Source organism: Bicyclus anynana, chromosome 24 (assembly GCF_947172395.1).
Source record: "Bicyclus anynana chromosome 24, ilBicAnyn1.1, whole genome shotgun sequence".
NCBI classification, from domain to species: Eukaryota; Metazoa; Arthropoda; class Insecta; order Lepidoptera; family Nymphalidae; genus Bicyclus; species Bicyclus anynana.
Window position 1 is genome coordinate 2,862,236 of NC_069106.1, and position 24,946 is coordinate 2,887,181.

Consider the following 24,946-nt stretch of genomic DNA (forward strand, 5'->3'; position numbering starts at 1 on the left):
CCTCCCCCTCCCTCCCCCCCTCTCCCCCCTTCCCAAATATCTCCCCCCCTCCCTTTCGCCTCTACACCGCTCCCCCCTATCGCTTACTCCTCGATCTCCCGGACAAGGAGGCTAAGTTTCGAATATCATATTATCTCCATTTGGTACATGCGGGAGGAAATTATCTTGACAGCTTGATTTATTTACACTGCCTCGTTGGTGCAGTGGTTAGTCTATGCGGTTTTGGATCATAAGGTACTGGGTTTGAACCCTGGGGCGGGCTTTATGAGAAACAGAGTTTTTCTTTCTTCTAAGAACTTTTCATTTAAATCAATAGTTGGGAAGTTGGTGACCTTGAACCCCCGTTTCTCTGAGAGCACGTTAAGCCGTTAGACCTGGTCATTACCATTAATATCCTTAATTTAACTCACCAAGTTTATTTAATTAAGGATTAGTTATGGTTTTTGCATTTATATTTTTGTCTCGTGTAGTGTTGTACAAATATTGGATTACGAATACGAAGCGGAGCGAGGCAGCGGAGCCGAGAAATAAATATTAACCAATTATTATTATTATCAACTCATATTCGGTTCACTGTTGAGCTTGAGTCTCCTCTCAGACTGAGAGAGGTTAGGCCAATAGTCCACCACGCTGGTCCAATGGTATGCAGATTTCCTCACGATGTTTTCCTTCACCGTTTGAGTGATATTTAATTTCTTAAAATGCGTACACACAACTGAAAAGTTGAAGGTGCATGCCCCGGACCGCATTCGAACCCACACCCCCGTAATCGGACGCAGAGGTCATATCCACTGGGCTATCACGGCTCTCCACCAATAGGATTGCACAAAAATCTACGCTCCTCCAAAGGGGACTTGCGAGCTAGTTTTAAAATTCATACAAAACTGGTAAGCGTTGCGGGGAAGTTTCTTCTTGAAGTCATTTTGCTCCGCAGTTTCGCTCCACTCCGGTTTACAGACACAGCAACTCCGCTACGCATTATTCCGTTTCTCCGCTACGCTCCCTCGCTCCGCTTTAGCAGCCTAATAGCCTGATAATAATATTGGTGACACTGTGTTTTTTTTCAGGTGGACTGCACTTATCTGGTCACACGGCTGTCTTAGTCCACATAGGCGCCACCAGCAAGCCTGTCATGTTGGTGTTTTTTGGCCATTCACCCCACTATGGCTACTTGCATCTTGTACAGGTTTGTAAATCATTCTTTTATTTGCTTGCAAATGGTTTCCTAAATCGAAAAATGTTGGTAGAAGACCCGTCATATCTTTCAAAGACCTATCCAACGATACCCCGCATAACTATGAAATAAACGAGTAAAAAAAATTCATCCCCACTTTACAAGTAGGAGAGGTACCCTAAAAAAGGATTTTTTCATAATTTTATTTTACGACTAATTTACAGTTTTCTTGTAGTAATAGTGTCTGCGTTAAACCCTGGATGGACGGACGGACGGACGTGGTGAAACTATAAGGGTTGTGGATTACGGAACCCTAAAAAAAAAATACTTTCATATTACAGGAATGAGAAATTAAATATCACGTGTTTCAAACGGTGAAGGAAAACATCGTGAGGAAACCTGCATACTTGAGAATTTTTCTAATTCTCTACGTGTGTGTGAGACTGCCAAATTCTTAATCGTTTACCTTTGTTAACCCAGATAAATTATAAAAAAAAAAACAAAAATGATTTTACAAGAATACTGCATCATTCTTAATCGTTTACGTTTGTTAACCCAAATAAATAAAAAAAAAATTATGTTACAGGAATACTACATAATGAATAATGTTACTAGGTATGCCAAATCACTTGAAATGTTGTCTCAGTAAAGCCTGTATGTGTTCAAATACACTAGTTTTTGTTGTAGTCAAAAATACCTAATAGTTTTATAGGCATTCAAAATTGCGCCTAAAGAAGTTTCAAAAATGTTACAGGAATATTATATAGAGGAGGGAGTGTGGGCGGCGGCGCAGACGCGCGGCTGGCCGGCGCGCGGCGGGTTCGCGCACTCGGCCGCGTGGGAGCCGATGTCGCGCCGCGTCTACGTGCACGCCGGCCTCGTCTCCGAGTCCGAGGCGACGCAGGTGAGGCACTACTGCACACCACAGAACATAGTGATATGAGTATAGTGCGCACTAGCGCGCAAGATAAAAATATTAGTTAACAATTAGTTTCACGTTATATACTTCACGTAAATATAGCATATGACACTCATGATAAAATATAGCATATGACTCTCATCCTAAAATGATAAAATATGGCATATTGATAAAATATAATAACACTTATGATAAAATGATATAATATAATATAGCATATGACACTCATGATAAAATGATAAAATACAGCACATGACACGTATGATAAAATGATAAAATAAAGCATACGACACTCATGATAAAATAATAAAATATAGCATACGACACTCATGATAAAATTATAAAATATAGCATATGATTCTCATGATAAAATACAGCATATGACATTCATCCTAAAATGATAAAATATGGCATATTGATAAAATATAATAACATATGACACTTATGATAAAATTATATAATACAGCACATGACACGTATGATAAAATGATAAAATATAGCATATGACACTCATGATAAAACGATTAAATATAGCACATGACACGTATGATAAAATATAGCATATGACACTCATGATAAAATACAGCACATGACATTTATGATAAAACGATAAAATATAGCACATGACACGTATGATAAAATTAGAAAATATAGCATGTGACACTTATGATAAAACGATAAAATACAGCACATGCCACGTATGATAAAATATAGCACAAGACACATATGATAAAATATAGCATATGACACTCTTGATAAAATGATAAAATGTAGCACATGACACTCATGATAAAATGATAAAATATAGCACATGACACTCATGATAAAATATAGTAAATGACTTTTTAGTGCTAAAAGAATTTCAAAATCAGCCTACAACACCACAAACTTTACCCCGCTATAATATAAGTATAGATCTGAGGCCAATCACCTCCTATTGTATCTCACTCAAATTCACCAACAAAATTGTCCGTCGTTTGTTGAGGGGGACGAGGTAAACTCACACATCGAAAATATTGAACTCTAATATCCTGTGTCCTTACACGACACATAACTATAAAGGAGATGATCCAAAATTGTATGGATCCCAGGATCAGTCATTGTACCCTAGCGGAAATAAAAGAAGATATTTTTTTTAACTATTTTTGATTATACAAATCTACGAATTTACTTTAATTCTTTCGAAATAATATTCATTATCTCCCAAGAAGTGCAATATTATTATGGGTAATAATGGCGGATTGATGACGTTTTCAATGCAGTAATCGATTTAACGTTTGCTGTCAATTGTCATGTCATAGTTGCTCTATGGGCGCCATCGTGCTAAAACTCAAAACTTGGGTTTTTATTTTATTTCTTTCTTTTTATTTAGTTATATTTATTCACTTTAATAAATTTTAATAAATTCCTAAATTTTAATGATACGGGGTACAAGAATGGACCTGAAATGGACCATTTCCTTTTAAATCGTAATACACACAAGTGTAATTTTAACAAAATGAAACATCGAAACTTTAGATGCAGGTTGTATGAACACATTTGATCATGATCATATAGTATTGACAGAGGGGTAACCTCTAGCGATGCAGGTCCTATAGAAGGTAATTGGTCTAAGGTAAACTTTGGTACTGCAGGCGCCATCTGCAGCACTATACGAGTATGAAGTGGAAACTCGGATATGGCGCCCTCTGCCTTCGGCGCCGACGCCGCGTTACTTGCATTCCGCCATTTTTATATCGCCTGGTAAGTTGTTTTTGAATACAAGTATATTGCAATACGCAAAATTATATTGCAAAAAGCGATCAGAATGTCTCACATTCTGCAACTATTCCAAATGACGATGGTCATTGTAGTAGGAGAGCCCGGGATGCTAAATTTGCAGTTACTACAGTGTCATTGGAATCGATTGGATTTGGTAGATTAGATGATAGAGAGAATAAAAGGTTACATACTTCTGTCGCTTTCAGCAATGGGGAAAAAAACTACAGACTTTAAAGTAAATTTTTAATACTTCGGCTTATCAGAAAACATGAGCGATTAATTAGGAGATTTGTTCATTTAAATTAAGTAAAAAATTAACGACGCTCGTGGCCCGATAACATAAGGGTTTTTATTTTGTAATTTTGAAACCCTCCAATTCCATTACGTTATGCTCAAATCGTCAGATTACCGAAAAGTGAAGTTTTTAGCTATCAACTCACCTATCTTATCTTAATCTGGTGCTGGTTGAGTATTTCTGAAGTTAGTTTTTTTGTTGCCCTAAACGTACCCACCAATTTTAAGGGTTCATACTTGGTGGAGGTACTCAACAACGTGCAAGGTATAGTCCCTTGTGACTAGAGTGACTAAGCCGAAGTAGCTCAAAAATCGAAAATTATGAAATTCAAACTAGCGTGTTCTGAGAGCGCTATTATACGTAACTTTCAATGCTAAACCATAATATTCAAAGACTCTTCTCGCTTGAGGTGAGTTCGAAATTTTTTCGGTACTAAGTCGAAGTAGCTCAAAATGTCGAAAATTATGAAATTCAATAGTCACTAGTGTGGCTAGAGCACAATGAGTGTGTAGTGTAGTGACGTCACGCGTGCGCAGGTGTGATGCTGGTGTTCGGCGGCAACGCACACAACGACAGCGCGGCTGCGTCGTCGGGCGCGACGGCCGCGTCGCAGTGCTACTCCTCGGCCGCGCTGCTCTATGACGTCAGGTGAGAGTGCTGCTTCTTCTTGGTCTGTTGGCTTCGCGCGTCGAGTTATTGAGCCAGTGTGAAGTGATTTTTTTTTAATTTTTTGAAGTGATAACTTCTTTTTTTTTTCGTGTTGAGTAAGTGCCGATGGCTCCATGTGGGACCACTACGGGGTTTGGGCGAGCGTAGAAGCATCGCCTGATGAGACCCGAAGGCTGAAATAAAGATATAGGACGGAACGACTCAAAGGGCGTCTCCTATGAGACTCGGATCTCGGCTTAGAGGGTGGGATTGTATAATCTTTAATAATGTAATTTGTTTTTTTTTGTAATTGTTTTTTTTTTGTAATTTTTTAGATACAATTTTTTTTTGTTCTTTATATTTAATTTTATGTGACTTGTTTTTTAATTTTATTGCTTTTAGTTTATTGTAGTCTGACATTTTTTGCACATTAATTTGTATTGTGTAATTTGACATTCATTCATTTCTGACAACTGTAGTATTGACATAATATTAATTTGTGTACGCTGTGTTAACCTATAATTAGCTGTGCAATAACTACTCATATATTTATTTCAATGTAAATCTTTAACATGTGAAATTGTAATAGCTGTTGGTTATCCTTAAAAAAAAAAAGTAGCTGAGTAGCTTGTGATTATGTTGTCTGGGAAGCATTGTCGGTTGTTATGTCATCGTCTGGATCGTAAAGGACGTTTTTGGGACGCCTCTGCTTGAAATTAGCGTTAAGGTTGGACTTCTTATAGGAGGGTAAAACGCTTGGTAACATAACGCGTTACACGATTGACGATTAAACAACTAAGATTAGTTTAAGTTTTCACTTTTGTCGAGCATTCCGAGTCACACAGGTTTTTTTTAAATCTAGGGTATAATCTATCTCCATTCCAAATTCCAGCTAAATCGATTCAATAGTCGCGATGTTAAAGAGTAACAAACATCCATACAAACTTTCGTAAGTAAAGTAGGGAAAAATGTTGTTTGTCAGATGTAAGGTGTGGCACACACTGAGCGGGCCCGCGGTGTCGGCGCGCGCGGCGCACGCGGCCGCCATCTTGCCGCTGCGGGCGCGACCCACTGCGATCATACATGGCGGGTGAGTCTACAATATACTATTTTAAGCAGACGATTTCAAAAGTGGTTTTAAAAATTAAGAAAACCAATGTATAACAAAGGTTTTCATTCACAAAATTTGTCAGGGCAACTTAATAAACAAATCAAACTGTAATTAAAATAAGACCCTAGAATGGCAGAGGTGACCTTGAGTGGAGTCACACACCTGTGAACGTTGTGTGTAGGATTAAAGGCGCTGTCGACTGTTAACTAAAACTCCCCTTTTCCAAGAGCGCTAGTATACACTTTAATATAGTCAGAGGCACAATTTTCCGCCCACTTTAATATACTCGCGTCATATAAAAGTGGGCGGATGATTGTGCCTCTGAGCACCAGCGGACCCGGTCAAGCTTCGCTTTGACTCATTCCCTACTGTTATCCTATTCTACTCCCATCCTACTCATACCTACCTACCCCCTACTTACCCAAGCTACCCCTACTCAACCCTACCCCTACCCTACACCTACACTACCCCTATCATATTAATATTTTAAAATTTAAAATGTAATTTTGTTTAAATGTAGAAAATGTTTTTGCATTTAAACAATAGGGATGATGACAGTTTTTTAAATTGTATATATATTAAGAGTTTACTAATAGCAAAGCAATTTTGTAAAAGTAACAGGGTATCTGCGATCATTACTTTCGGAGCTACAGGGATTTAAAGGGTCAGATTTGCGGCGCTGCCGCTCATCCCTGAAAAACGCTTCATACAAAATGGCACGATTTAGTGACGTCGTTGGCTCGCTGATCGTTAGATTTGTATGAGCGTTCAAACAAAATTACTAATATCTTTGTTATTTGTGCGTTTATGTTTACGCACAAATAACAAAGATATTACGAGCATTTATTAAAAAATGTCACATTTAATGTAAGGAAGCTTTTATGTATAAATTAGTTAACATTGACCTTATTTACCCGAATGTATCATAAAAATTAATATATTCAAACCTAGTCATCATCCCCATTAAAGAAACATTGATTTCTTATGTTACAATATTATACCTAATACAAAAAGAACCTGTCTCCTTTCAGTTTCGACGGTCGCCTACGCTCGGACGCGCTGACGTTCACCGCGGGCGACAAGTGCTCTGCGCGCAAGGACGAGAGCGCGTGCCTGCACAGCGCGGCGCTCGCTGCGGTCGCGTGCGTCTGGACGCGCGACCAGCGCTGTGTGGCGGTATGTTTCTCTTTTTTTTTTTTATTCTTTACAAGTTAGCCCTTGAATCATCACCTGATGGCAAGTGATGATGCAGTCTAAGATGGTAGCGGGCTAACTTGTTAGGAGGAGGATGAAAATCCACATCCCTTTCCGTTTCTACACGTCATCGTGCCGGAACGCTCAATCGCTTGGCGGTACGTCTTTGCCGGTAGGGTGGTAACTAGCCACGGCCGAAGCCAACTAGTCAGACGTGGACCAATTAAGAAAATCTCAGACTTCACACACGCAGAGAATTAAGAAAATTCTCTGGTATGCAGGTTTCCTCACGATGTTTTCCTTCACCGTTTGAGACATGTGATATTTAATTTCTTATAATGCACACACCTGAAAAGTTGGAGGTGCATGCCCCGAACCGGATTCGAACCCACACCCTCCGGAATCGGAGGCACAGGTCATATCCACTAGGCCAGGGTAGGCGAACCAATGGCACGCGTGCCATTGATGGCACGCAAAACAATATTTTGGGCACATCGCCGATCATAAAACATGTGTAAAGTAGGTATTTGACATAAATTATTTGTCATCTAACCTGCAGCAACAGAAGTCACACTAATTTTACAATAATTTAATTTATTATATAGTAATAAAAACATTCCAAAATGTACCTCTTTTGTTTACTTTATTTCATAAAGAGTTTTGATAGTATTTATTATTGTTATTCTCCAAATAATCAGAAAGTCAAAATGTGTTGTGATGTGTTAGAGTTGCGACCCCGCACCGGTAAGGTTGAATTTGCTCTGAATTTGGAATTTTATCGAATTTTGGACTATATTTAAAGGACTTTCGGTATAATTTTCTTTACCGATAATTCTAAAACTGTCGAAGCAAAATTGTCCAGTTTTTAAGTGAAATTTTCTACATGATTGTGCGTCCTTTTATTAGATGTCAATGAATTTTATGTAACAACTGTCATTCACTGCCTACTAGTGGATATCATACAGTATGTAAATGACATTTTGTCAATTGATAGTTTATTTTAATAGGTTGATAATAAAGACCAAAATAGTGAATAGGACAACTACTGTGTGCCTAGTGGGAGTTTTCAATATTTTCATACTGTTACCATCACGTTGACGTAAACGTAAAAATTTCAGGCAGGTCATCTCCTCCCGGACAAAAATCCAGGTGGGGGTACAAGCCTCGAGGCTATGCCTCCTTGCCCGGGTAAGGCGCGGGGGATCTTGTTCTGACTTAGTAGGACCAATATTTAAAATTGCTAACACCCCGGTAATGTGCTTAAGGTCTCAGCCCCGAAAGGGGCTGAGACCTTTCGGTCTAAGGGTAGCAGATGATGTCAATCATGTGCCCCGCGCGGACTGCAATTGTATAATAAAAAATTATATTGAAACAGTTGTGCATTAGTGCCACTAGATGGCGCTGTTTCAATTCCTTAGAAATTCGCGTTTACGTTACCCTCTGTACGTGATTGAAACAGAATTTTCCACGTTTAGATGTATGATGGTAGATGGAGCCACCAATAAGTTTGCCTCGCGTGTCACTTTTGCTTTATTAATAGGTACAAGTAAAGCCTAACGCTATGTCTAATTATTGCTTAAAGAGAATCACGTAGCGTCTGCGTCGTCAAATTTGAAATTTTTGAAAACATCTTTTTCTAAAGATGTTCGTAAACTTATAAAGGAGGAGGTTGGCGAAAGTGAGAGAAAGGCTGAAGTGAGTGCTTGTAAAAAAATATTGAGTTTTTACAGAACAGGTGTCAAAGGAATAAAAAGTGCATTTTATTAACAAAAAAAGTCGTCTGCAAAAACGCCTTGTCGTATTTATGTAGCAATCACGCAGTTGTATGTCAGGGGTTGTGTTTTTCACATTTATGTATAAATAGGGTACCTACTAATTTAAGGTACATCTTTTTTCCCTGCTTTTAAGACTGCTTACCATTTCCTTTTTTTTAGGTTAATCACAATAAAAAACTATTTATAGGTTTCCATTATGCACGCTACTTTTATCAGCTAGTCCCAAAATACATGCAATCTCGCCATTATTCTTTAATTAAAAGTAAAAATATTCTCTAAAAAAATTAAGCTACATGCATTAAAACAAAGCATAAAATAACATCGGATCTCTACATATTGATCGGTTTGAAGACGGTGCTATCTGCTGTGCCAAATAGGCTGTTGTTGTTTATTTTGTTTTTTTGGCAACGCCTTCAAACCGATCAATAGCAAGGATGTAGGTACGATGGCGTTTTTCGTTTTTTAGTGTTTTGACGACTTGAATTGACGACGACGACGACGACGACGACGACGACGACGACGACGACGATATTAATATTTTGAGATATGGCAATATTTGTTTATTTACAGTTAAAAGAATTCGGCTGGAAGGAATCCTTCGGCGACTCCGCGAGAGCTTGCTTCACCGAACCTGTTATAGGTGAGCTGATTTAATTTCATTCCATTTATTTAACTCATTTCATTGATTTATACAAATTAGTGTGATTTATCGAGCTACTGTAGTGCAACACAAAAGAGTAGAAAATAAATTAGGGCGCTGTAGTCATTTATTGTCTTTCATAGGGTAACCCTGTGTTCTGTCGTCCACTTGGGATTGCAACTACCTTGATACTTGATATTAATTAATATTTTGTTATATACGAAGGCAATATTATGTTCTTAATATTTTATTTATATCTATGAAGATATAATGAATATAATTTTATTAACATATCTAGGAAACATGGGAAAGTTCTAAGAATTGCTATTGTTGTGTTCTGTGATCTGTCCAAGGCATTCGATAGTGTTGACCATAGCACTCTTTTACTTCAGTTAAGCCTGAAAAGTTTAGCTCTTGATCTCTTATATCAATGATATAACACAAAATGTATCCGTAAATGATACAAAGTAGCACGGTTCTTTTACCACAATGGGCGTCCCACAGGGTTCAATTCTTTTTTTCTTTTAGTAAAAGTCCTTTCTTTTCTTACTGTACATAAACGATTTACTATACCAAGTCAGCGGCATCTATGAGATTGCACTGTTTGCTGATGATGCACATCCTTAATTTTTAGAACAGTTGACTATTTGTAAAAATTCTACCACCGCACCGGTTCGGAAGGCAGGTTCTGATATAAAGATAGTGATGGTTGATAAACTATTCCTTTCCCCACGTTAAGCTGTTATTCATGATTTTGTTCGCAGACGACCGGCACTGCATGAACATCAAGTACTGCGAGGCGTGCGTGGCGCACGGCTGCGCGTGGTGCGGCGCGTGCATGGCGACGGAGCAGCACTGCCTGCGCCACTCGCACCAGGTACACGTGTTGGTATGTGTAGTTGTGTGTTCGCCCCGCTAACCTGCATGCATGCATGCATGCGCCTGCCACTTCGCCCCGCTAACATGCATGCATGCATGCATGCGCCTGCCACTTCACCCCACTAACTTGCATGCATGTGCGATTGCTACTCCATAGATTAACAATAGTTTTTAAAAGAGTCCTCGGCTGCGCATAACAGAGGTGTGGATTGTGTTAATAGTCAATATTCATTTATTTCAATTAGACTTAGTTTACAATACGTACGTATCGTACCCGAAATATTGTACAACTAGCGGACGCCCGCGACTTCGTCCGCGTGGAATTTAGTTTTTCACAAATCCCTCGGGAACCATGGATTTTTCCAGGATAAAAAGTAGTCTATGTGTTAATTCAGGCTATAATATATCTTAATACCAAATTTCAGCTAATTCGGTTCAGTATTTGAGACGTGAAAGAGTAACAAACATTCATATCATCAAAATCATCAGTTTTCGCAAATCTCGGGAAACCATGGTTTTTTTTCAGGATAAAAAGTAGCCTATGTGTTAATCCTGAGTAAAATTTATTTCCATTCTAAATTTCAGCTAAATCGCTTCAGTTGTAGCAGCGTTATAGAGTAACAAACATCCAAACATCCATACAAACTTTCGCGTTTATAATATTAGTAGGATAGTAGGATACTATATATAATAGTACGGTTGGCGACTCTAGTCATAACCCGTTCCGCAGTACTGCGCGGGCGAGGATTCGTTCTTGCGGTTTCGTCATCAAGTACTGTAAGCTTGGTTCCATCTTGAACTGCATTGTCATGCAACATCAGGTAAGATTGACTTGAAGAGCTAACTTGACGTTAAATATAAATTGCTTATAGAAAAGTCGTATTATAGTGTTAATGACTAATTAGTCATAGTCTGTATGATTGTATTATATTATAATTTTAATAATTGACGTTTCGAAAGTTCTAGTAAACTAAGCCTAATTGAAATAAATGAATATTGAATATTCACTAATAACAAAAACTACTGCAAGACGTGTAGTTTGTGTTTCTAGTGTCGTTGTATGGGCCCGTCACATCGCGCCACTAACCTGCATGCATGTGCAATCGCTACTCCATAGTTTAACAATAGTTTTTAAAAGAGTCCTCGGTTGCGTATAACTGGGGTGTGAATTGTGTGACAAGCGAACATCACTAGTGCGGAAAGAATTTGCTTATAGACCGCTTACTCGTCATACCCCCGCATCCCTATACTATCCGGGTGAGAACACTACTCACTCGCTCCCCTATATCGTCATAACTCAGGTGAGGACTTATATATCTGATTAGCCTAATATTCCCAGCATCCGACTTTATTTTATTTTATTAAAGTAATCCTATTCTCCAACCAATAAATACTATAAGAAAAATAAGCTTGTTGTGTGACCGTTAAATTGTAAAATACGTTACTTTATAATCTCACTCACGATATTGTAATCTGTCAATATATTGTGAACTGAACATACTGATTACAATTTAACGTGTTATTTTTCGGTATATTATAATCTGTCGAAGTGAAACCGTTAAATTGTCAATCAGGATGAATTTACCGTATAGTTACAAAAATATTACAGCGGGTATAATAAAAATAGTAAAAAATTACAATGGACATATCAAAGAAAAGAAAATCGGAGGGGTGGCCAGTGCGTTTCTTAATTATTTTAAACACTTAATTTCAAACACTGTTCTTCCATTAGTAAAATGTTGTTATTGTTAATTATAAGTATAATTTTGTCAAATTTAAAGTTAGGTTAGGTTAAGTTAGAACATATATTAAGTTAGAACATATGTTAAGGATAATACGGGGAACAAAAAAAACTAAATAATAAATAAATACGTGATGTCACAATTCTTGAAGTATTTTATTTGACTGACATTATGTGTTTCATTCCTAACTCTATGAACACAGAACGGTCTGCTGTAAGGCCGACCAATCAGGAGCAAGTTCGGATAGTTTGGACGTTTTAAAATTGCAATTTAACGGTTTCACTTCGATAGATTATAAAATACCGAAAAATAACACGTTAAATTATATTCAGTATGTTCACAATATATCGACAGATTACAATATCGCGAGTGAGATTATACACTAACGTATTATACAATTTAATTTATCAGCTGCAGCATGTCAATGCAGCCTATTTGATGTATTTTAGTTTGTACTCGTGTTATTAATATATTTGTAATTTGTCTATCCGCCGCTAGATGGCGGTGTCGGTGGACGAGTGTAGCGCGGTGTCGGCGGGCGCGGAGGCGTGCGCGCGCTACCACTCGTGCGCCGCGTGCCATGCGCACTTGCACAGGCATCCGCACGTGAGTACACCAGTGTGACGTATTTTTTTTTTATTTTTTTTATTCTATACAAGTTAGCCCTTGACTACAATCTCACCTGATGGTAAGCGATGATGCAGTCTAAGATGGAAGCGGGCTAACTTGTTAGGAGAAGGATGAAAATCCACACCCCTTTCGGTTTCTACACGGCATCGTACCGGAACGCTAAATCGCTTGGCGTCTGACGTATTTGCCGGTAGGGTGGTAACTAGCCACGGCCGAAGCCTCCCACCAGCCAGACCTGGACAAATTAAGAAAATCTCAATCTGCCCAGCCGGGGATCGAACCCAGGACCTCCGTTTTTGTAAATTAACCGCGCATACCACTGCGCCACGGAGGCCGTTAACCTTACTAGTAAGCAGCAGCTATTGGGACACATGACCCAACACCCATAAGCCGTAAGGCCTCAACACCGAAAAAAACGTGATTACATAAAATCAGTTTACATAAGAAAAATACATTTTACAGTAACAAGAAAAAGAAACATTTTACAACAATTATTTGTGTGTTATAATATAATATATAATACAAAAAATAACATATGTAACAAAAATTTACATTTTTAATAAGAAAAATTAGTTTCTCTCTAATCTAGTAAAACTAACTTGCGATATGTCCTTGGTGCGAGTCTCATCGAGTGGAGATAACCCAACCATCAACCTTACTACAAGTTAAAGATGCATCACAGTCCTCATTTAATGCATAAAAATCTATCTTCCTTGTAATTGTTTCAGGGTTCTGAAGAGCTCAGTCAACGCGCATGTTTCTGGGACTACGACTCCGTGAAATGTAAGCCAGCCAACGCTACCACTGATATGAGGTATGGCCAATCTGTTCCTTACGTTAGTGTTTATAAAAATAATGTCTATTGTATGGCGGTAAATTTTTTTAACTATTTACCCGAAAAGGTGAAAGATATGACATTGAATGAATTCAAAAACTATATTTTTAATAAATTAATTAATGCAAATATATATAACTACAAAGACTATTTTCAACTGAAATTTTGACTAATTGTAATAATTGACATTATTTAAAAAATTTGACATAATTTTCTCTTATATTGTTTTTTTTTGTTTTGTAATTTTGTAGCTTTTGTAATTTAGGTATTGTTACATTGACACATTTCATAAATATTTTGCACGCCTATAGGCAAGACATGTTTGGATCGAATAATTAATTGTATATTTAATTTTATAACAAGTGTAACCCATGTTTAAAGCAAATAAATAAATTATTATTATTATTATTATAACTATATTTGTTTAAATTTCTAAATTTTCTAGTTGAAGTGTTATGAGTTGAGAGCAATAGTGTACTTTTCAGTTATATATGTCACCGTTAGATAGTTAAATACGTTAGGTTATTATTTCACTCGTGATATTATAATCTACCGTCATATTGTGAACTGAAAATATTGATTACAATTTAATGTGTTATTTTTCGGTATATTATAATCAGGATAATTTTACCATAGAGTTACAAAAATATTACAGCGGGCATACTAAAAATAGTAAAAAAATCAATGGACAAATCAAAAAAAAAAAAAAAATCGGACGGGTGGCCAGTGCGTTTCCTAATTTTTTTTAACACTTAATTTTATACACTGTTCTAACATTGGTAAAATGTTGTTATTGTTAATTATAAGTATAATTTAGTCAAATCTAAAGTTAGGTTAGAACATGACAATACAGGTGCAAAAATTACTAATATCTTTGTTATTTGTGCGTTTATGTTTGTAGTTCAAATGTTTTTAATAATGCCACAATTAATGTAAGGAAACTGAAACTGTATGAATTTTCATCGAATTACGATAAAATATTTTAAATACATTTTGAAATTTAACAATCTTGTTTATTTTGCAAATATCCAGACAATCTTTGCTTTTTATGTGTAAAATAATTTAACTTTATTAACATTATTTAACTTTATTAACATTGACCTTATTTACACGAATTTATCATAAAAATCAATATATTCCAACCTATACTAGCCTTTCTTGATGAGTACTGTTTGCCAACAAAGGAATTGAAGGTAGAAAACGCATATTATTGCATAACTTATTTATTTTAAATTATGTATGGTTTGTTTATTATTAATCTAAGAATAAGTTAATTATAATTATTATTGGGTGTGAAATGACTAGTGATTTATACCCTCATTGTTAATTTGTTTGTTGGTAAACAGTATTCATCTAGAAAGGCTGTAGTATAGTCATCATCCCCATTAAACACTGGTTTTTTATTATTTTTTATTCTTTACAAGTTAGCTCTTGACTACAATCTCACCTAATGGTAAGTGATGATGCAGTCTAAGATGGAAGCGGGCTAGCTTGTTCGGAGGAGGATGAAAATCCACACCCTTTTCGGTTTCTACACGGCATCGTACCGGAACGCTAAATCGCTTGGCGGTACGTCTTTGCCGGTAGGGTGGTAACTAGCCACGGCCGAAACCTCCCACCAGCCAGACTTGGACAAATTAAGAAAATCTCAATCTCCCCAGCCGAGTATCGAACCCAGGACCTCCGTTTTGTAAACCCACCGCGCATACCACTGCGCCGCGGAGGCTGTCAAAAAAACGGTGGTGTGAGTAGGTAATCTAACAAGTAAGTGACCGTTGCGCACAGGAGCGTAGCGGCGCCGGCGGGCGGCGTGTGCAGCGCCGCGTGCGCCACGCTGCGCTCGTGCGCCAACTGCACCGCCGAGGAGTGCATCTGGTGCGCCTCCGCCGCGCGCTGCGTCGACAAGGTGCGCTTCACTCCAGTTGCCTAGCGTCTCAGACCAATTGTAGAAGGACCTGTATCGCACTCTCTCACGCACTCAGTAGTTTAATTAGTAATTATATATTTTTAAAATGTAACACATATTTGCTGCTTATTTTAATTTAATTTAGTTAATGTCAATTTATTTGTACAATTATAAGCTGTGACGTCACACGGGTCTCAGCTGAAAATCAGCGCCGTGTATTATACTTGTACGTAGTGCACGGCATATGCTGAGCTGTACACCCTTTCTTTTTAAGGGTTACAGACAGACATGCTGTCATAAGGATAGGGTACTGACTGTCTGTAACTTTTAGATTTGAATAAATTTATTTATTTTCTTTCTTTCTTTCACTCATAGTCACGAACAAAATTGTCTGTCATTTTGTGAGGAAAACGAGCTTAGATTTTGTATATATCTTATACTAACCTAGAAGATTTTGCCCGTTTTTTTACACAATTCAATTACACAAAAAGGTATTTTTACGGAGCTCTTTAACCGACGAACACGATTACAACTATTTAACATCGATTCTATGGAGACAATTTTTATAATCGATTAGATAGTTGATCATATACTTTGACAGAAAAGTAACGTCTAGCGAGGCAGGTCCTATGCAATAATTGGTCTGAGCCTAGCGTAGCTCAGTCCAGAAAGGGCGAATTCGTCGCGATTCTCTCGCGCGTATTACGCGCGACCGTTGCGTCCACAATGCGCGTACCAACGCGCGAGCATTTGGGCAAGAATTCAGTACGAAACATGGAGTTGAACATGCACTCGCTCTAGAGTTTGCGCGTTAACTGGACGCGACAAGGCGTCCCTAGTATCTCGACTCGCGCGCTATACGCAAGAATCACGCGCGAGTCGAGAGTGTGGCGTAGTGCACGCGATTTACGCGCGCGTATGAATTCGCGACGAATTCGCCTCTTCTGGACAAGGTTTTAGAGGGGTTTTTAAATGAAGGGTAACGAATTCTAACAAAAAAAAATTTTCGCTATTTTGTATGATGTTTTCAACTTTTACTATGGATTGCACTTTACTAATTTTAAGGGGCCCCTGTAGTCCGAGTCCCTGTACTCGTGACAAGTGACGTCACTTTGTATCCAATATGGCGCTCTCCCAAGTATGACGGAACAGTTACTGTAGTTACACACCTTGTCAAATGAATTTTTTTTTTTGTGTGTTTGTAATTTATTATTTATTTTTTTAGCCATAAATATATACAATATTATGTACATGTACATAAATTTTAAAAAACTGTAATTATTTTATACTCTGCCACATTTGGCTTGAATTATTCTTTGTCTGTTCTGTGATATTAACTATTATTTATAGAAAAACTAATTTACTTAGAACGCGTACGGGGCTTCGTTCCCTCTGGGCGGCTGCCGCGCGTGGTCCACGAACGGCTGCGCGGGGGGCGCGGGCGGCGCGGGCGGCGCGGCGGGCGCGGGCTGCGCCGCGCACCTGTCGTGCGCCGCGTGCCTGGCGGAGCCGGCGTGCGGCTGGTGCGACGACGGCGCGGGCGGCGGCCGCGGCGCCTGCCTGCCGGGCGGCGAGCGCTACACGCACCACCCGCACGTGTGCCCGCACCGACGGTGAGTGTCGTCATGAGCCGCGCACCTGTCGTGCGCCGCGTGCCTGGCGGAGCCGGCGTGCGGCTGGTGCGACGACGACGGCGCGGGCGGCGGCCGCGGCGCCTGCCTGCCGGGCGGCGAGCGCTACACGCACCACCCGCACGTGTGCCCGCACCGACGGTGAGTGTCGTCATGAGCCGCGCACCTGTCGTGCGCCGCGTGCCTGGCGGAGCCGGCGTGCGGCTGGTGCGACGACGACGGCGCGGGCGGCGGCCGCGGCGCCTGCCTGCCGGGCGGCGAGCGCTACACGCACCACCCGCACGTGTGCCCGCACCGACGGTGAGTGTCGTCATGAGCCGCGCACCTGTCGTGCGCCGCGTGCCTGGCGGAGCCGGCGTGCGGCTGGTGCGACGACGGCGCGGGCGGCGGCCGCGGCGCCTGCCTGCCGGGCGGCGAGCGCTACACGCACCACCCGCACGTGTGCCCGCACCGACGGTGAGTGTCGTCATGAGCCGCGCACCTGTCGTGCGCCGCGTGCCTGGCGGAGCCGGCGTGCGGCTGGTGCGACGACGGCGCGGGCGGCGGCCGCGGCGCCTGCCTACCGGGCGGCGAGCGCTACACGCACCACCCGCACGTGTGCCCGCACCGACGGTGAGTGTCTCGTGCGTCGGCGCGAGTGACGTCATTCAATAGGTCGGCTCGTGTCTTGATGCATTAGTCGATATAGTCGATTTTGTGCGATATTTCTATTTTAATATTTCGTTTTGTAATTATTGATCATAAATTGTTTAGTGTGGGCACGGGGAATATGGCAGGCAGGGGAGGTGAGTGAATCTGCATTCCAGAAGGATCATTTAACCCTACTCCCAAGTTCACCAGTCGTGGGACTTGCTTGAGGTGTTTCCTCTACCACAAAATGATAGTATAATCACTGTCGCTGCTACCTTTCATGTTATAATATACCACCTAATTGACTCAAAATAATAGGAGCCTGGATTTGGAAATCGGCGTTGATGGTACACCCCCGTGCCTCGAAGCACGTAAATCCGTCTGTTCTGCGCCTGATCTTTCACTGGTCGTGTCTGCCATCCCATCGGACTATAGTGTCTCGTGCGTCGGCGCGAGTGACGTCATTCGATAGGTCGGCTCGTGTCTTGATGCATTAGTCCACTAGTTATGGAAGAGCGGGGTCGCCCGTCACAAGTTGCAGTAGTAATACTGTAAACTAAATGGGATGGTTCCAATCACTATACTACTATGTCAATTATAATTTATGTATTCTTTAAAAACCAATATTACTCTCTTGGACCTCTCGGGTGAAAACTCGTACCATAGGTTTCTGTTTTGTTTATATATAAATGTATTCGCGGCAAAAAATTGGTCATCCGATTTGCCTATAGCCTCTGTGATTGATTTTTTGCAGTACATTCTTTTATAAATCGCTTTGAATTATTTTCTATATTTTAATTTCTGTAGTTCGTGTTAGACAGAGATGGAGGCTAATATGAAACTCGGACTAGCGAGCTATTAAAACATCGTCACGACGGTTTTGACGGCCTCCGTGGCGCAGTGGTATGCGCGGTGGATTTACAAGACGGAGGTCCTGGTTTCAATCCCCGGTTGGGCCGATTGAGATTTTCTTAATTGGTCCAGGTCTGGCTGGTGGGAGGCTTCTGCCGTGGCTAATTACCACCCTACCGACAAAGACGTACCGCCAAGCGATTTAGCGTTCCGGTACGATGTCGTGTAGAAACCGAAAGGGGTGTGGATTTTCATCCTACTCCAACCAAGTTAGCCCGCTTCCATCTTAGACTGCATCATCACTTACCATCATGTGAGATTGTAGTCAAGGGCTAACTTGTAAAAAAAAAAAAAAAGACAGAGATGGAGGCTAATATGAAACTCGCACTAGCGAGCTATTAAAACATCGTCACAGATCTATACTAATATTATAAAGAGGAAAACTTTGTTTGTATGTTTGTTTGTTTGATTCTAATGAATAGGCTCAAAAACTACTGGACCGATTTTAAAAATTCTTTTACCATTCAAAAGCTACATTATCCACAAGTAACATAGGCTAAATTTTATTTTGAAAATAAATAGGGTTCCGTAAGATATTTGGGTTTTTCGGACACAAGGTGTAAAAAATCAACCAGAAAAATATGGTAGGGGTAGGTTAGGTTAGGTTAGGGATAGGCTAAGGGTAGGGTAGGGGTAGGATAGGGGTAGTTGTAAGTTTACATCGAGTTTCACGCGAACGAAGTCGCGGGCGTCGGCTATAGCTTATAAAATAGTGTGTTTGTCCCGTCAGATGGCACTTCACGAGCTGCCCGCTGTGCCAATGCAACGGGCACGCGGTGTGCGACGGGCAGGCGCGCTGCGTGCAGCCGTGCGGCGCGCGCGCGGTCGGCGCGCACTGCGACACGTGCGCGCCCGCGCACTGGGGCTCGCCGCTCAACGGCGGCGTGTGTCAGCGTGAGTACTACACCACTTGATGACGTGCTCATGGTCATTGGAGTCATTATTCAAGACTGGGTTTAAGTGGTTGTCAGGTGAATCAATCAAAATCGATTTTTTTCCGGACGTGGCTGGCCCTCAGACTAAATACATAAGTATCGCACCCATATTCACGAACAAAATTTTCTGCCATTTTCTAAGGAAAACGAGCTTAGATTTCATACATATTGTTTGCTGTCGGACTTGATCTTCGTGGTTTTTGTTAATTAAAAGGCCTTTTGATATTGAATGCGTGTATTGCTTTGTAATGGAAGATGGAAGACAAGTGAATGACAATATGAAAACTAGTCGCAGGTAGGTAGACAAATGATATGATGCAATAAAGTAAACGCCTGCGGTAATCAACGCGCAATTATCGCCTTGCGGAACATTGCGGCGTTGACACATATCTTATACTAAACTAGCAGTTTTTGTTCGTTTTTTACACCATTCAAGTACACAAAAAGGTATTTTTACGGAGGTTTTTAACCGACGGACCCGATTGTAAACTATGGAACATCGATTCTATAGAGACAGTGTTTATAATCGCACAAGATCGTTGATCATATACTTTACAGAAAAATAATGTCTTGCGAGGCAGGTCTTTATCTAATTAGTCTGAGGTACTACACTACTTAATGACGTGGTCATGGTCATTGGAGTCATTATTCGGGACTGGGTTTAAGTGGTGGTCAGGTGAATCAATCCAAATCGATTTTTTTCCCGAACGTGGCTGGCCGACTCAGGGCGACCTGGGTCGCGCTGGACTACGAGACCTCGCAGGTCCTGACGGGTCACGGTCACGAGACTGGCGACTGTGTGTGTGGGCTGGTGGAGGAAGACCTCCACCATGTCCTGTGGGAATGCGGCGAGTATGAGGACCTCCGGGGTGCAATGTTGGAAGGGATCGTCAGAGGAGAGGCGGAACCGGTGTACTACCGGGATCTCGTTAGCTTACGGGAGTTTGCGCATCGGTGGCACGCGAGGCAGAGCGTTCTGGACCGTTGACCACCGGTCGAAGGTGATGCATGAACCGCGGCGGGAAAGAGGATCTCAACGTCTTGTCGTCAAGCCCCAGAAGGGGGAGAGTGAGTATCAAGGGACAAGGAGCGAAAAGAGAAAATAACTTGTAGGGAGTCAAGAAGGCGTCCCGGGAACACGCAAAGAGCAAGGGTTCGCCCTCCCTCGATTCGGCCCAAATTACCAAGAGGTTGAAAGGGCCATGGGAGGTGGTGGGTTGATCAGGTGCATCAAATGAGTCCTCGTCCGCGCAGTAATTCCCAAAGGCATTTGTATATGTCAGTGTGGAAGAATAAATTTCAATGGCGTGTGATAGGCAAATAATATATATTAGTGTTTGTTCCAAGGGGTGTAAGGGGGAGGCTAGTACCAGTCAGTCTCCCCAACTGCTAACCTCACCTGCTCGTGGTGCACCCTGCAGATGGACCGACGAGGCTCTGGCGACCGACAAACGGCGGTATATCCATTCACAATGGCTAGATTTTCAAATAGCAGGCCGGTGTCGGTGCATTGACACCGGTGCGAGAAATCTGGTCCTGCGCTGACCAACCCGCATGCCCAGCGTGGTCAGTATCGGGCGAACCTTTGTAGATGGACCAGCAAACTAAAACACAGCCCCTAGTGCCCGGCAGACCCGCTATTCCTGGCTCTGGCAGCGGTTACGGTAACGGCGGGGCAAGGGGTGTTAAGAATCTCCGAACCCCCCACCAGGTGGACTGACGACATCATGCGAGTCGCAGGGATTCGCTGGATGCAGGCGGCTCAGTATCGTGATGTTTGGAAGTCCCTACAAAAGGCCTATGTCCTGCAGTGGACGTCCATCGGCTGATATGATGATGATGATGATGAGTGTTTGTTCTCTGTTGCCAGCGTGCGAGTGCAACGCGCAGGCGGTGTCGTGCGCGACGGACACGGGCCGGTGCTACTGCAGCACGAAGGGGCTGGCCGGCGACCGCTGCGACAAGTGCGACAATACCAACCACTACCACGCCGACTCGTTCAACAAGGGCTGCTACTGTAAGTACTATAAAAATAACTATTTATATGAAGTTATTAGAACAGTGATAGTATAAATAAAAGGGGATTTGACGACTTGAGGACAGATTTTTGTTAGGCAGCGTGAACACCGTCATGCTGCTAGTCGTGTTAGTGATTTTGTGCGATGATGTTTTGTGTTGTAATTATTGATCATAAATTGTTTAGTGTGGGCACGGAAAATATGGCGGGCAGGGGATGTGAGTGAATGTGCTTTCCGAAAGGATCATTTAACCCTACTCCCAAGTTTACAAGTCGTGGGACTTGCTTGAGGTGTTTCCTCTACCACAAAATGATGGTATAATCACTGTCTCTGCTACTAGTCATGTTATAATATACCACCTATTTGACTCGAAAGAATCCTTATAGGAGCCTGGATTTTGGAAATCGGCGTTGGTGGTACACCCCCGTGCCTCGGACGTAAAGCCGTCAGTTCTGAGCTGATCTTACACTGGTCGTGTCTGCCGTCCCATCGGACATGAAAGTGAGGGATATATATAGTGCACCTGTGCTTGCACTATAATATCTCCTACGTACATGGTTAATCTCAAAAATGAGATGAACGTCCTGGTAAAAAAAAACCGGTTGGGAGCGTATTATTATACCACCTCTGTGCTTTACTGTAGTCAATTTTGAAATCCTACCGACTTCGCCACTTATAATTCAAAAGGCGAAATCACTTATTACGAAATCTCGAAAACTGCTTGACGCACAAAGATAAAATTTGGTATTTATATATAATTGGTTGGTGGTGGTTCGATCTCCACCCTGTTGGTCTATTGTCGTACCCACTCCTACTACAGTCTTTCCCGACTAGTTGGAGGGCAATGGGAATATTTGTCATATTAAAAAAAAAGATATGGCAAATGTAATGATGTCTGCTACGAATGGATTTTACGATAGGGCCGGATAAAGGAGAAAGAATTTTTCAAATCGGTCCAAAGTTTCAGAGTATCCAAATCTTTCCTCGTTATAATATAAGTACAATGACATTATAAATATGACCTTTTAGATGACCTCGCAGTGGACTACCAGTTCACGTTCAACCTGTCAAAGAAGGAGGACCGCCATTTGTCCGCAATAAATTTCCGCAACGCGCCCGTCAAGCCGGACGTGGATGCGGACTTCAGTATAACGTGCTCGGCGCACGCACGCATGAACCTGACAGTGCGTACGCGCGCTGACCCCGCCGAGAAGACGTTGTTCAGTGACGTCAACTGCACCAACTTTAGATATAAGTGAGTATTCATATCTGGTTTATGTATTAGTGTGTAATAATTTCAATGTATGTATTTTATTTTATTTATACAACCTGCACTCTCTGGTCTTTGCATTTTCCTGAACCCAAGGTTGCCTGGAAGAAATCGAAACGTAGCAATAAGGCCGCCTATTGTGCTATACTTTTTTCTTTCTTGTTGTTTGTTTTTTCCTATGTAGTGGTGTACAAATAAAGTATAAATAAATAGTATTGTTTTTCTTAGCAAGTCATCAACAAGTGTCTGCGAAATGCGTAATATCTGTGGCATAATCTAGCCTGCCACTATATCCAATAGCTAACTCTGGGGCCTCGCTAAGATTGACCAAATCAAACACAGAAAAAGGAATTGGATAGATCACTCTTTGCCGAGGAGTTGCAAAGTAATCCTTCAAGTGATATCCTAGAGAAGGCAAGCGAAGATGTGGCAGGCCAAAGGCTACTTGGGAGCGGTCCATAGTTTATTGTTCTAAGTAAGTTATCAACAAACGTCTGCGTAACATCTGTGGCATATCCTGGCCTGTCACTATTTCATACAGTGAACTCTGGAGCCTCGCTAAGGAATCCCCTAACCTTGACCAAACATCACTCTTTACGCCGAATTCACTTGGTGCTGCACTGGAATACTTCAAATGGTACTCGTATCCTAGAGAAGGCAAGCGAAGATACTTGGAACTAGCTACTTGGAAGCGGTCCATAGAAGCGGAGAATAAGGCTACCGATCTGTCCTGAATTGCGCTAAATAACACAGCCTGGGATAGATCTGGCTAGAAGATATTAGTTTCGACCTTTGCACTAGGTGTGAAAGGACTTGAAAACATTGTACCACATTCACAAGAAACAAGACAACGCGTCCATTAAGCTAGAAGTGCATGCGGACTTTAGTATAACATGTTCGGCGCACGCACAAATGGCAGTATCCCATAATGACGTAGGCCATTCCTATACCCTGCAATATGTCATAATGATGTAAGCTCTTCCTGTACAGGTTTGCCAAATCGGAGCACGCATTATTCGTATTACTTCTAGACCATTTTTCACTTGAACAGAGGTGCACGCGATATTGATTGACCAGTGTTGTCACATGCGGCAATATTCCATAATATGCCATAATGATGAGTCCTTTCTGTACAGGTTTGCCACGCGTTATTCTTATTACCTCTAGGCCGTTTCCGCACTCTAACATAGCAGGAAGCGATATTGATTGACCAGTGCTGTCAGTGGTTGTATGCCAAAATAAAATAGATCCTTTCTTTACCCGGCAGGAACGACGTAGATTCTTAATGGGTTTGCCAAGTCAGAGCAAGCGTTTTTGATTAACCAGTGTCAGTCCACTATGACGATGTGGGGTTCTCAGTGGGAGCAGGTGTAGTTGATGGACCAGTGTTGCCACATGCGGCAGTATGCCATAATGACGTAGGCCCTTCTTGTACAGGTTCGCCAAATCGGAGCACGCGTTCGGTGTGGAGGACAACGTGACACTCACCACGTTTTTCGTGTACGTGTACGACTTTCGCCCTCCGCTGTGGATCCAGATCTCCTTCTCACAGTACCCCAAGCTGAATCTGCAGCAGTTCTTCATCACCTTCTCTTCTTGCTTCCTGCTGTTGCTGCTCGTTGCAGCCGCGTTGTGGAAGGTCAAACAGGTTTGTGTCCTTTTCAATTGATAATCTTAATATAAACTAGAGGACGACTGCGAATTCATCCTGAACCCTACTGCCAACTTACACCTACCGTTACCATACCACTACTCAACCCTACCTCTAACCTACCCCTACCCTAAGTATCCTATGTCCGTCTCCTGGTTCTAAGCTACCTCCCCACCATTTTCGGCCAAATCGGTCCAGTCGTTTTTGAGTTATAAATAGTGTTAAGTAACACGACTTTATTTTTATTATATATACAAATTATGTTAGTTAACCACGAAACCTTTAGCCATGTTTGTCTCCTTAATAACTCAAAATCTATTGTATCTTATAATTTACTAGAGCAATCAGAAACCTTTACTGTTGACAATTCATAAGTTTTGGGAGGGTATA

The 24,946-nt window shown here is 41.3% G+C and overlaps 1 protein-coding gene across 1 annotated transcript in view; it reads left to right on the forward strand.

The window, feature by feature from the left end:
* LOC112046236 (attractin) overlaps window positions 1-24,946 on the forward strand; it is a 53,257-nt gene that overhangs the window by 12,887 nt on the left and 15,424 nt on the right. The window contains exons 8-23 of the mRNA XM_052889136.1: window positions 1,068-1,186; window positions 1,929-2,078; window positions 3,728-3,836; window positions 4,686-4,797; window positions 5,780-5,887; window positions 6,940-7,084; window positions 9,448-9,517; window positions 10,282-10,406; window positions 12,637-12,744; window positions 13,497-13,582; window positions 15,389-15,509; window positions 16,878-17,122; window positions 19,413-19,576; window positions 21,488-21,634; window positions 22,665-22,890; window positions 24,343-24,553. Of these exons, the coding sequence (XP_052745096.1) occupies window positions 1,068-1,186; window positions 1,929-2,078; window positions 3,728-3,836; window positions 4,686-4,797; window positions 5,780-5,887; window positions 6,940-7,084; window positions 9,448-9,517; window positions 10,282-10,406; window positions 12,637-12,744; window positions 13,497-13,582; window positions 15,389-15,509; window positions 16,878-17,122; window positions 19,413-19,576; window positions 21,488-21,634; window positions 22,665-22,890; window positions 24,343-24,553 (2,246 nt within the window). The remainder of the gene's footprint in view (window positions 1-1,067; window positions 1,187-1,928; window positions 2,079-3,727; window positions 3,837-4,685; window positions 4,798-5,779; window positions 5,888-6,939; window positions 7,085-9,447; window positions 9,518-10,281; window positions 10,407-12,636; window positions 12,745-13,496; window positions 13,583-15,388; window positions 15,510-16,877; window positions 17,123-19,412; window positions 19,577-21,487; window positions 21,635-22,664; window positions 22,891-24,342; window positions 24,554-24,946) is intronic.